Source organism: Oncorhynchus tshawytscha, linkage group LG33, assembly GCF_018296145.1.
Source record: "Oncorhynchus tshawytscha isolate Ot180627B linkage group LG33, Otsh_v2.0, whole genome shotgun sequence".
NCBI classification, from domain to species: Eukaryota; Metazoa; Chordata; class Actinopteri; order Salmoniformes; family Salmonidae; genus Oncorhynchus; species Oncorhynchus tshawytscha.
In genome coordinates this window covers 29,999,707-30,013,529 of record NC_056461.1, presented here as the reverse complement: position 1 = coordinate 30,013,529, position 13,823 = coordinate 29,999,707, and the positions used below count along the sequence as shown (strand labels likewise).

The window sequence follows — 13,823 nt, the reverse complement described above, 5'->3', positions numbered from 1 at the left end:
GCGTTAGTGCCCTTTTTCATCCTCCTGTTTCTCTTTGTGTCCCGCGCAGGAGGTAACAAGGCCAACAAGAAGACTGATGGTGTGAAGGTAGGGCTCCAGCTCCACAGGGTTCTCTTCTCACCGTGGAGTAAGCCTGGCCTGGAGGAGGACTTTTGGGGTATATTACACCCGCTGTCCATAAAACATGATTTAAAAATGTGGCCGTTATTCAACATTTTGTGAAAGTTGAAAGCTATTTTCACCTTCTCTGCAAAACTGAATAAATCAAACATGCTCTTTGAAAAGGTAACATCACAGATCCAAGTAGTCAATGGGATTGTGGGAGTTTCAATGTCTGCTCCATTCTCTCTGAACACACCGGCTGGCCCCACCCAAAGCGTGTCCTCCAGTCCAGTCCAGTCCCAGGACAGTACTATGAGATATGTATCTAATGGGATTAGTGCTTTGACAGTTCATCTGTATCAAAGCCAGTAGGAGAGTCTGTCTGTTTATTTCTGTTGTTTGTGAGTGTTCCACTATTATAAGTGTGTTTCTGTAAGTTAGTCTGTGTGAGTTACTATATACATGTATCAGGGATAGGCTCCACGGTTGGTACTCCCCTAGTTCCCGCTGGGGCCTTAAGGAGCAGCCGGTCCAGTCCAGGGTGTCTGATACTGGGATTAGTGGGGCATGCTGCTGACCATACAGCCCTGCCAGCTCTGCCTTATCAAAGACATTCCTCCCTGACCACAGCCTTGCCAGCTCTGCCTTATCAAAGACATTCCTCCCTGACCACAGCCCTGCTAGCTCTGCCTTATCAAAGACATTCCTCCCTGACCACAGCCTTGCCAGCTCTGCCTTATCAAAGACATTCCTCCCTGACCACAGCCCTGCCAGCTCTGCCTTATCAAAGACATTCCTCCCTGACCACAGCCCTGCCAGCTCTGCCTTATCAAAGACATACCTCCCTGACCACAGCCCTTCTGCCTTATCAAAGACATTCCTCCCTGACCACAGCCCTGCCAGCTCTGCCTTATCAAAGACATTCCTCCCTGACCACAGCCCCACAGCTCTGCCTTATCAAAGACACCACACCACAGCCACTCTGCCTTATCAAAGACATTCCTCCCTGACCACAGCCCTGCCAGCTCTGCCTTATCAAAGACATACCCTCCCTGACCACAGCCCAGCCGGGCCAGACCTTCCACAACTGTCACACCACCACAACCGCCACACCACCACAACCGCCACACCACCACAACCACTGCCATACCACACCGCCACACCGCTACAACCAGACCTCCACAACTGTCATACCACCACAACCGCCACACCGCCACAACCGTCACACCACCACAACCGCCACAACCACCACAACCGCCACAAGGGCCACACCGCCACACCACCGCCACAACACACTGCCACAACCGTCACACCGCCACAACCGTCACACCGCCACAACCGTCACACCACCACCCCAGCCACAACCACCAAACCGCCAAAACCGTCACACCGCCACAACCGCCACACCGCCACAACCACCACAAGCATCACACCACCACAACCGTCACACCACCACAACTGCCACACCGCCACAACCGCCACAACCGTCACACCACCACAACAAGGGCCACACCGCCACAACCGCCACAACCGTCACACTACCACAACCTCCACAACTGCCACTAGGGCCACACCGGCGGTTGTGGAGGTTGTGGTAGTGTGACGGTTGTGGCGGTGTGGCCCTTGTTGTGGCGGTTGTGGCGGTGTGGCAGTTGTGGTGGTGTGACGGTTGTGGTGGTGTGATGCTTGTGGTGGTTGTGGCGGTGTGGCGGTGTGGCGGTTGTGGCGGTGTGACGGTTTTGGCGGTTTGGTGGTTGTTGCTGGGGGTTGGTGTGACGGCTGTGGCGGTGTGGCGGTTGTGGCGGTGACGGTTGTGGCAGTGTGACCGTTGTGGCGGTGTGGCGGTTGTGGTGGTTGTGGCGATGTGGTAATTGTAGCAGTTGTGGTGGTGTGACGGTTGTGGCGGTGTGGCGGTTGTGGTGGTATGACAGTTGTGGAGGTCTGGCCCTTGTAGCGGTTGTGGCGGTGTGGCCCTTGTGGCAGTGGTTGTGGTGGTGTGGCGGTTGTGGTGGTGTGGCGGTTGTGGCGATGTGGCGGTCACAACCGCCACAACCGCCACAACCGCCACACCGCTCGCCAACCAGACTGCTCACAGAGGTGTCCTGGGGAGATGACAAAGGCAGCGTTAGCAACACGAACCCCAAACACACACACACACACATCCTGAGCCTCAAACCCACATACATGTCCTCCCTCTGCAGCATGGAGGTGTCTTTCTACCCCCTCCGCAGCATGGAGGTGTCCCTGTCCTCCCTCTGCAGCATGGAGGTGTCCCTCTCCTCCCTCTGTTGCTCCCTGGCGTCTCCATCTCATCCTGTGTGTTCCTGTCTAACCTCTTCTCATTTCTCTTCCAGAAAAGGAAGTCCAGTTCCAGCGTCCAGCTGATGGTGAGTGTGATATTCCCCACCCTCTTGACCACGCCTCTCGGCCACGCCTCTTGGCCACGCCTCTCGGCTTTCCACCTAACAGGGAAAGTGATAATAGCTTTAAAAAATCCAAACGAACCAATGAACAAGCGAATAAAGCTGTGATTCAAAATGGAGCTGGACTTTCTTTTTGTTTTTGTGTGTGACCATCCCATCTCTAATGTTGCCTAATCCCGATGCTTTTTGATATGCTCTTGGGGGTTCATTGTGGGGGTAACACATCTCTCCTTCTCTAGGTGTTTCCCTCCCTCCCATATCTCACCCTACTCCTAACCAGCTAGACCTCAGAAATAACCAAACAGCCCGTTCTCTCTCTGTTAAAGGTGCAGACAGGAAGGCAGCTGTCTGTCTGTTGGAGGTGTGTGTTGTGTTGACCCGGCTCTTCCACTTCCTGGTGTGGAGAGAATACCACTTTCTATGATTGAGTGTGAATCTCTGAACCCGTCTGTGTGTGTCGTTTCTAGGAATCCTCTGAAAGCACCAACACCACTATTGAGGACGAAGACACCAGAGGTAAGGTTCTCCCCTCCTCTCACCTCTCATCGCCTCACCACTAGCAGTCTGAACATGTTAATAGGACAGGGCTGTCAGGGGGAATAGAGCTCTGCTAAACTAAACAGAGGTCATATATGTTGCACACACTCACATATTAAGCTGTTGAGATGTGGCTTTCTCTGGCTCAGGAAGTGATACTCGATAATGCTAAAAAATAACCCTAAAACCAGCACAACACTGCTGTGGATAGGTTCACTCTTACTTCAGTTACAGTCCATTTACATGACTGACAACCTAACAGAGGGGGAGAACAGATTGACAATCTCTGCCTTATGTTTTTCGAGAAGGGTCTACCATGACGATTGGTTACTGTGAAAACATTTCAGTTAATAAAGCAATGCAAATAGCTGCTGTATGGAATTCTATTTAATAGCTTGACTGAGGCAGTACTCTCATGAATGAATACGAGTAAGTCAGTTCTATAACGGCTGGTGGTGGAGTTGCATTGCTGTTGCTTATGCCAGTCTGAGCATCCGTGTTCTATGGAATGGGAATAAATAGATAAAAAGCCTGTCTTTTCTCTGTCAGTAAACCTTACACCTCTTACTAAGAGACAGGCCTGCTGTGAGGTGTAATGCTCCTCTTTGACTACAGCAGCTCATTGATTTTTAGGAAACAAATGGATACGTTTCAATACTTTATCTCCTCCTACAAGAGTGGTTCGAGAAAATGTCATTTCCCCAGACAGGAGGGAGATGCATGTGGCAGAGCTGCAATTAGGGCGATGAGGAGAAACTGTGTAGGTGGAGAGTGGGCGATGCAGATAAACTGTGTAGGTGGAGAGTGGGCGATGCAGAGACGCTGTGTAGGTGGAGAGTGGGCGATGCAGAGACGCTGTGTCGGTGGAGAGTGGGCAAGACGACAGATACAACAATGATCTCTGCAGTGGTTGAAGGTGTTGGGAGGGGGGTTGAAGGAAAGTTAGAGAGAGAGAGAGAGAGAGAGAGAGAGAGAAAGAGAGAGAGAGAGAGAGTGATATGAAAGATGAAAGACTTCCTAAAGTGCATGACAAGGGATATAAACATGTGTACTAGATCATTTGCTATCTTTGACAGTCAATCACTGGCATAGTCTCTAATAGCTACTGTATGTCAAATATCATCTGCATTCTACTGAATTGCATTCTGAACTGCATTCTACTGAGTTCGAATTCTCTCAGTTTTGTATTTACTGAAGAGAAAGAGGGAGTTAGGAGGACAAACTGTGAGGATGTAACCCTCTGTGAGCGTCCCCTCTTCACCATATGCAAGGCACGACCTTGCTTTCCCAACTCTGAGCTGCAACCCAGAGCTGGTGGGAGTGAAGCTCTCTCTGCTGGCACAGTGCATCTCTCAGCGTGGGCAGAGAACAGCCCCCTCACACTCAACAAAGCACTGAGAGGCAGCAGGCAGACACACACACACACAAACAGACAACACACACACACACATGCACACATCCCAGGTCTGTACAAAAGGTCTACAAAGCTAAATATAAACTGTTGCTATACAGCAGGAACAACTCATTTATTTATTCCAGTGCCAGGAATACTGCAGTCCTACAGTCCTACAGTCCTAGTCCTACAGTCCTACAGTCCTAGTCCTACAGTCCTACAGTCCTACAGTCCTAGTCCTACAGTCCTACAGTCCTACAGTCCTACAGTCCTAGTCCTACAGTCCTACAGTCCTATTCATCATGGTGCTTGTTGTCAGCAGTTCTCAGTATAGAGCTGCGTGCCAGAACAGTGTGTCAGAATGGTGTCAGAATGGTGTGTCAGAGCTGTGTGTCAGAATGGTGTCAGAGCTGTGTGCCAGAATGGTGTCAGAGCTGTGTGCCAGAACAGTGTGTCAGAACAGTGTGTCAGTGCTGTGTGTCAGAACGGTGTGTCAGAGCTGTGTGTCAGAACGGTGTGTCAGAGCTGTGTGTCAGAACGGTGTGACAGAGCTGTGTGTCAGAGCTGTGTGTCAGAACGGTGTGTCAGAGCTGTGTGTCAGAACGGTGTGACAGAACGGTGTGTCAGAACGGTGTGTCGGTGTTGTGTGTCAGAACGGTTTCAGAATGGTGTGTCAGTGCTGTGTGTCAGAACGGTGTGTCAGAGCTGTGTGTCAGAACGGTGTGACAGAACGGTGTGTCAGAACGGTGTGACAGAACGGTGTGTCAGAACGGTGTGTCAGAACGGTGTGACAGAACGGTGTGTCAGAACGGTGTGTCAGAACGGTGTGACAGAACGGTGTGTCAGAACGGTGTGACAGAACGGTGTGTCAGAACGGTGTGTCAGAACGGTGTGTCAGAACGGTGTGTCAGAACGGTGTGTCAGAACGGTGTGTCAGAACGGTGTGTCAGAACGGTGTGTCAGAACGGTGTGACAGAACGGTGTGTCAGAACCGTGTGTCAGAACCGTGTGTCGGTGTTGTGTGTCAGAACGGTGTGACAGAACGGTGTGACAGAACGGTGTGACAGAGCGGTGTGTCAGAACGGTGTGTCAGAACGGTGTGTCAGAACGGTGTGTCGGTGTTGTGTGTCAGAACGGTTTCAGAACGGTGTGTCTATGTTTCACAGTGAGGAAACAGGAGATCATCAAGGTAACAGAGCAGCTCATAGAAGCCATCAGCAATGGAGACTTTGAGAGCTACACGTAAGTAAACAGACCACATACTGCACCCATTCACTCACTGTTCACTCACTGTTCACTCACTGTTCACTCACAGTTGAAGACATGTTGAATAATAATGACTATATAAAAGATCATGCACTATATAGTCAAAATGTATCAAAAAATGTACATTGAAAACACAATGTTAAAAGCACTCTGTGTGTGTAACTAGTTCCACCGCCTTTTTTCAGGGTAAGATGCCAAAAATAATAATTTGTAGTTTTTAATCATTTTTAATATACAGTATTTTTGCCTATGTTTTCTCATGTTGGAGTTAAGTTTGGCTCAACTAAAAATCTTAAGTTCAGGTAACAAAAGTTGAGTAAACAAAAAAAAAGTCTGTGGAACCAGTTACTTAATAATAATTAGTTGAAGCAACTAGATGGGTGTTTAAAAAAACAAGTGTTAGCTATTCAAAATGTTCAGTCCTATAAGGCCATATCAAGGCTGAGAAAATATCTGTCTTATTGAGAACCTACCTCACACATTTATGGGAGCCTAGTATTTTTTATTGGAGGTGAAGTGCGACATGTAAAGGGCCTATACTCATTGATGCCAATTACAACAATGTTGACAATCAACACTCTAAACATATTGAGCAACACTGGATATTTTTTTTTGTGTTACTATTACTCGTTACTGTAGCCTATGCTATTAAATAAACTGTAGAATCAATCCACAATGGACTAGGACTAGAACATTCCGTGCCCCCAGCCGAATTGGAGTTGATGACAACGCAAAGATCGTCAATAACCTACAGAGCTGGAGACAAGCACATCCATGGAATGCCTTGAATGGCCAGTGAGTGGCCAAGCCCTCGTCACACGTACAACTTGTTTATTCATCAAAACCCAGCACTTTCACGGCACCGCCAGCTATTGCACTCATAATAACGGCTGTGAAAATAGCTAAAATATTTCGGACACACCCCTGGACCTATAGCACTACCTCCAGTGCTTAGATTTACCATAAGTTATGTTTGTTAAAATAGATCCCTCTGTGTGAACCATATGACTAACAAGGCAATTGTATTTCATTCAACTCTAGCTGATGCAGCTCTGAGTAAACAGTAAATGTCTATATCCCAATAGCCTATCTGAAGTGTTTGAGTAGTGTGACCCTCCCACAAGCCCACTACACCGTGACAGATATAGTCCTATTCAGCAGCAGTTTGCCTCCAGACTTAGCATCCTGAGGGGAGTAACAACACCCCAGCCTGTCCGTCACTTGTCTGTCACATCTTGGAGCATCTGTTCAAATCCAAGGGAGTAAAATTCCCATCCAGGGCAGGAGGGATCGTTTTTGCTGTGGTTGTTATCGTTCCACAGTCATGATAACGCTGTCTGCCAATTACAAAGGCCTGGAAAGAATCTGCTCCCTGCACGCTCAACCCTTTTACAACCATTCAGCGATCTGCCATGGACACACAAAACACTGACATTTTTCCACAGTATCGAGTCACGTGCCAAAATACTACGTGAGCAGTAATACTGCATGGAGGGTCAGCCTCGTCGCTTCACTGAAGCATTCCAAAGAGCAGTAACACTGCATGGAGGGTCAGCCTCGTCACTTCACTGAAGCATTCCAAAGAGCAGTAATACCGCATGGAGGGTCAGCCTCGTCGCTTCACTGAAGCATTCCAAAGAGCAGTAATACTGCATGGAGGGTCAGCCTCGTCGCTTCACTGACACATTCCAAAGAGCAGTAATACTGCATGGAGGGTCAGCCTCGTCGCTTCACTGAAGCATTCCAAAGAGCAGTAATACTGCATGGAGGGTCAGCCTCGTCGCTTCACTGAAGCATTCCAAAGAGCAGTAATACTGCATGGAGGGTCAGCCACGTCAACCCATGCTCTTTTTCTCTCCTGTTGTCTCACTGTCTCCATCCCTGACTCATATCTGTCTGCTTCTCTCTCTCTCTCTCTCTCTCTCTCTCTCCCCCGCCCTATAGTAAGATGTGTGACCCCAGTGTGACAGCGTTTGAGCCAGAAGCTCTGGGTAATCTGGTGGAAGGCCTGGACTTCCATCGCTTCTACTTTGAGAACTGTAAGTTGCATTGCTCTCTCCTTGCCTCCCTCCCTCCCTCCTACTATATCAATTTCAAAATTCAAATTTTACATTATACACAGACCGTTTCAAGCTACAGGAAACCTGCGTTGAATTGTTTGGGATATATCATAAAATCCCAGAGCTGTACACAGACAGGAGGGCTGCAAAACTCTTGCTATACAGCACTAACAACTCATTTACACTCCCAGTGAAGGGGGAGTATACATATTATACACAATATAGTATAATTAAGCAATAAGGCATGAGGGTGTGTGGTATATGGACAACATACCACGGCTAAGGGCTGTTCTTCCTGGATACAGCTCTTAGCCGTGCTATATTGGCCATATACCACAAACCCCCCAGAGATGCCATATTGCTATGATAAACTGGTTACCAATGTAAGTAAGACAGTAAAAATAAATGTTTTGTCATACCCGTGGTATACGGTCTGATATACCACAGCTGTCAGCCAATCAGCATTCAGTGCTTGAACCACCCAGTTCATAATGTATTTTTTGGAATATGCTTTAATAGTCCTTTATATGTGCTCATAAGCTCTAGCTTATGATTTCCATAATAGGTGACAAAATGTAATTTCTATTTCATGAGATGTGGTTAGGATTACAGGAAGTTGTGGAGAACAGAACCTTGGGGCCATTATCTGTAAGTGAATGTAGTGTTCATTAGCTCCTACAGTGGCTGCAGACTGAATGCTTTTGGCTCATTGTGATGAGTAATGGATGAACCTGCTCCACTCTAATCCTCTCTTATCAGCCACTGTTCTCCCAGCGAGAGGAAACAGCTCCAATGGGTCTGATTGGACTGATTGGGAAAATGACAGAGCAAGGAAGAGAGAAAGAAAGGAAGAGAGAAATTAAAGAAGAGAGAAATGGAGAGAAACATAATGAGAGTGAAATTAATTAACCCTCTCAAATATTAATTCTGTAAAGCATTGGTAAAGGAACTGCATCATCATCAGTGAGAGAGACTATGGCATACCTAGTCATAAACCAGTGTGATAACTCCTGCAGTCATAGAATGACTGATTCATTGACTGACTATTGTCTTGTGTGTATGTTACTCCTCCCCCAGTGTGGTCTAAGAACAGTAAGCCTGTCCACACCACCATCCTGAACCCCCACATCCACCTTATCGGGGAGGAAGCTGCCTGCATCGCCTATATCCGCATCACCCAGTACATCGACACCAACGGCATGCCCCGCACCGCCCAGTCTGAGGAGACACGCATCTGGCACCGCCGTGACGGCAAGTGGCAGATAGTCCACTTCCACCGCTCTGGATCACCCTCCGCCATCACCAAGTAAGCCAGTGTGGTGAGTGGATCCTCACCTCTCCTCTACTGTCTATACTGGAAACACTCAGCTGGTGGGAGATGTATCTATTTAATATAGGCCTGACATCTGGTGGGAGATGTAGCTATTTAATATAGGCCTGCCATCTAGTGGGAGATGTATCTATTTAATATAGGCCTGACATCTAGTGGGAGATGTAGCTATTTAATATAGGCCTGTCATCTAGTGGGAGATGTAGCTATTTAATATAGGCCTGACATTATCTGGCCTGTTATCTGGTGGGAGATGTAAATATTCAATATAGGCCTGCTATCTGGTGGGAGATGTATCTATTTAATATAGGCCTGCCATCTAGTGGGAGATGTAGCTATTTAATATAGGCCTGTTATCTGGTGGGAGATGTAGCTATTTAATATAGGCCTGCCATCTAGTGGGAGATGTAGCTATTTAATATAGGCCTGCTATCTGGTGGGAGATGTAGCTATTTAATATAGGCCTGCTATCTGGTGGGAGATGTATCTATTTAATATAGGCCTGCCATCTAGTGGGAGATGTAGCTATTTAATATAGGCCTGTTATCTGGTGGGAGATGTAAATATTCAATATAGGCCTGCCATCTGGTGGGAGATGTAGCTATTTAATATAGGCCTGCTATCTAGTGGGAGATGTAGCTATTTCACGGAGGCCTGCTTGTACTCAATGCCAGAGATTCTGTAGCTGTACAGGCATGGGCTTCTTTAATAAGGGTCAGTTTTCTCTTATTCCCTACTATTTGTTGTTGAATGAGGTCAGGCAATCTCTCGTCTTCCCCTCTGACCCCAGCTGAGCTCTAGAGCAGGAGGGTTTGAGTGAGACGTCTGTCTGAGTGACACCGGTGGGTTACCAGCCAGCTTCATGGGGACACAGAGGGACTCCCACCGACCGGCCTGAGGAACCACGAGCCCGCTCGCACGCACGCACGCCACATCTCATCTCTTTACTTGAAATCAGTTTATGTCTCCTCTCATATCCGTCACAAGCAAACCACATTAGCGTCACACTATGTCACGCTCTCATGTATGTACTGGATATGCTGTGTGTGTCAGGAACATTTTAGCCTTGTTATGCTGTCTCTCCGCTTGTTCTTCTCTGACTTTCTTGGTTATTGTCATACTACAGTACTTCAGTACTACAGTCACAATTAGTACAAATGGATCTATGAGTAGGATTCAATCTGTAAAATATAGCCAAGGGAAGTAGGGATACTGAGTGTGCTGATTTTTTATAATCCCCACAAAATTTGTGAACTAGGCCTTTATTACTCCTGTTTGCAGAGCAGAGAAATCCCCCTCCCCTCAATAAGAATTATCCTCAGCCACACCCCTCATCGACCAAAATCTCCTTATCACCCACCCCCCTAAACATCTTCCCGCGGCTCTAAAGCGCTCGCAGTAATCGGCACCTACAGTTTTCCTTACACTTAAATGTTTTTATTCAACAATGCTCCCTCAACAATGCTCCCTCAACAATGCTCCCTCAACAATGCTCCCTCAACAATGCTCCCTCAACAATGCTCCCTCAACAATGCTCCCTCAACAATGCTCCCTCAACAATGCTCCCTCAACAATGCAGTATATTAATATTTAATAATAACATTAAAAGTCCAGTCAGAAATAACAAGTAATAGTAATAGTAAGATAAATATGTACATAATAGAACATAATACTGTACAAAGGAGAGCATCATAGCACTTCCTTAGGTTCTTCCAATGAGGACTGAGGGTATATACCATATATCTTCCTCACTTTTTATTGTTGTCAATACAAACCCCCTCTCGCTTGTTAGAGCAGTTGAACTTACTTGCAGCAGACAGTGTAAACTACAGTATTCTGCCTACTTCAGAGTAAGAAGCAATTTAAAAAACACCACTAACACTGCCCCAGGATTTTCTGCAATAAGTTAGATTGGTGTTTTTATACTAAATAGCGTGTTCTTCTGATAAAGATTTGTTGTGGATTTAAAAATGACAATTCATTTTCGAGACTTTGTTTTATTGATGTCCCATTCCCTCTATTTCGTCACTCTCCAGTGTTAATATCACTGTTTATTGCATGCAAGTATATACATGAGCTTAGGATCTTTCTGCTTGTGTTTCTAGTTCTCAAATCTGTCAAATGTGATATTTCAGATGTACTCTCAGAGATGTATAAATACTTGTATCTTTTTACTGTTCGAAGGATGTCAAAACGGGACAAAAAAAGAACATGACATTGCCTCTTAACCGCAGTATGTGTTTCCCTGTGTGTTAACAATAAATGCCTCACAGAATATTTGATTGTGCGTTGAAAAACTGCCAGATCTGAATTTGATTGAAACAAAACGTGTTTACTATTGGCAGTTCAACACAGATTTACATCAAACTTTGTACTGTAAAGCAATTCGTGAAAAATCTGCTGAATACGACAAACAAATGTTTTCCTCAAAATATTTGATAGAAAAGGATAAAAGAAGAACCACAACAGCCAAATCCTCTGTGTATGCTTTCTAGAACTGATTCTACAGATTGTATACTTGTTTTATACAGTAGTTTAGTATTTTAGTGTGAATGGCCAGGCCTACAGCCTACTGCTTTATAACAGCATAAGAACTTCCATCACACTGCTGCTCTGATGTTGCTGTTTCTTTCCTGGCACCATTGAACGGAGCACATTGAGGACCTTATGGTACTGTATAGGAGTTATTGTAGGATTTATGTTATTCTGGATATGAGACGCTTACTTTATATTATTCTGGATATGAGATCCTTTCTTTATATTATTCTGGATATGTGGCTCTTTATTTCTTTATATTATTCTGGATATGTGGCTCTTTATTTCTTTATATTATTCGGGATATGTGGCTCTTTATTTCTTTATATTATTCTGGATATGTGGCTCTTTATTTCTTTATATTATTCTGGATATGTGGCTCTTTATTTCTTTATATTATTCGGGATATGTGGCTCTTTTTTTCTTTTTATTATTCTGGATATGTGGCTCTTTATTTCTTTATATTATTCTGGATATGTGGCTCTTTATTTCTTTATATTATTCGGGATATGTGAAGCTTTCTTTTTATTCTAGACATTTTATTATTCTGGATATATGCTTTCTTTCCTTTGAAGCATGCGAGTTTGTAATGTGCTCGAAGTTAGTGTGTCTGTTTTTGAAAATTATTTTCAAGTCATCATTTGCAATTGTTATATAATATACTGTGAATGTGGGTCTGTAAATAAAAACATTATAATGATAAGGTATTCCACATTTTTTTGTAATATTTTTCTGTATTTTTAATTTTATTTGACCTCTATTTAACTAGGCAATCAATCAAATGTATTTATGAAACCCTTTTTACATCAGCCCATGTCACAAAGTGTTGTACAGAAACCCAGCCTAAAACCCAAACAGTAAGCAATGCAGATGTAGAAGCACGGTGGCTAGGAAAAACTCCCTAGAAAGGCCAGAACCTAGGAAGAAACCTAGAGAGGGACCAGGCTCTGAGGGGTGGCCAGTCCTCTTCTGGCTGTGCCAGGTGGAGATTATAACAGAACATGGCCAAGATGTACAAACGTTCATAGATGACCAGCAGTGTCAGATAATAATAATCACAGTGGTTGTAGAGGGCAACAGGTCTTCAGACTTAGCAACAGCAGGTGCGGTAGAGAGGGGTCCAAAACAGCAGGTCCGGCACAAGGTGGCTCGTCCAGTGAACAGGTCAGGGTTTCATAGCTTCAGGCAGAATAGTTGAAACTGGATCAGCAGCATGACCAGGTGGACTGGGGACAAAAAGGAGTCATCAGGCCGGTAGTCCTGAGCCATGGTCCTATGGCTCAGGTCCTCCGACAGAAGAGAGAATGAGAGAGAAAAAGAGAGAGAATCAGAGAAAAAGAGAGAGAGAGCGAGAATTAGAGGGAGCATATTTAAATTCACACAGGACACCGGATGAGACAGGAGAAATACTCCAGATATAACAGATTGACTCTAGCCAACCTGGACAGGAAGATCACGTCAGTTACTCAACCCACTCAAGTGGGGCACCCCTCCTAAGGATGGCATGGAAGAGCACCAGTAAGCCAGTGACGTAATAGGGTTAGAGGCAGAGAATCCTAGTGGAAAGAGGGTAACCAGCCAAGCAGAGACAGCAAGCGGTTCTTTGCTCCAGTGCCTTCCCGTTCACCTTCACACTCCTGGGCCAGACTACACTCAATCATAGAACCTACTGAAGAGATGAGTCTTCAATAAAGACTTACAGGTCGAGACCGAGTCTGCGTCTCTCACATGGGTAGGCAGACCATTCCATAAAAATGGAGCTCTATAGGAGAAAGCCCTGCCTCCAGCTGTTTGTTTAGAAATTCTAGGGACAGTAAGGGGGTCTGTGTCTTGTGACCGTAGCGTAAGTGTAGGTATGTACGGCAAGACCAAATCGTAAATATAGGTAGGAGCAAGCCCCTGTAATGCTTTGTAGGTTAGCAGTAAAACCTTGAAATCAGTCCTAGCCTTAACAGAAAGCCAGTGTTGAGAGGCTAGCACTGGAGTAATATGATCAAATGTTTTGGTTCTAGTCAAGATTCTAGCAGCCATGTTTAGCACTAACTGAAGTTTTTTTGTGCTTTTTCCGGGTAGCCAGAAAGTAGAGCATTGCAGTAGTATAATCTAGAAGTGACAAAAGCATGGATACATTTTTCTGCATCATTTTGGGACAGAAAGTTTCAGATGTTTGCAATGTT

At 45.5% G+C, this 13,823-nt stretch overlaps 1 protein-coding gene across 7 annotated transcripts in view; it reads left to right on the top strand.

Annotated features, from left to right (window-relative positions):
- The window catches only part of camk2a (calcium/calmodulin-dependent protein kinase II alpha), a 92,621-nt gene extending 80,268 nt beyond the window's left edge, over positions 1–12,353 (top strand). Inside the window, exons 13-19 of one of the 7 annotated variants that reach the window (XM_042311455.1) lie at positions 50–87; positions 2,457–2,489; positions 2,993–3,041; positions 5,622–5,697; positions 7,666–7,760; positions 8,859–9,087; positions 9,867–12,353. In XM_042311455.1, the coding sequence (XP_042167389.1) occupies positions 50–87; positions 2,457–2,489; positions 2,993–3,041; positions 5,622–5,697; positions 7,666–7,760; positions 8,859–9,087; positions 9,867–9,912 (566 nt within the window). In that variant the 3' untranslated portion in view covers positions 9,913–12,353. Of the gene's footprint in view, positions 1–49; positions 88–2,456; positions 2,490–2,992; positions 3,042–5,621; positions 5,698–7,665; positions 7,761–8,858; positions 9,101–9,866 lie in introns of all 7 variants that reach the window. The other 6 variants (XM_024397696.2, XM_042311457.1, XM_042311459.1 and 3 more) reach the window with 6 other exon arrangements.
- The last annotated feature ends 1,470 nt before the right edge of the window (positions 12,354–13,823 follow it).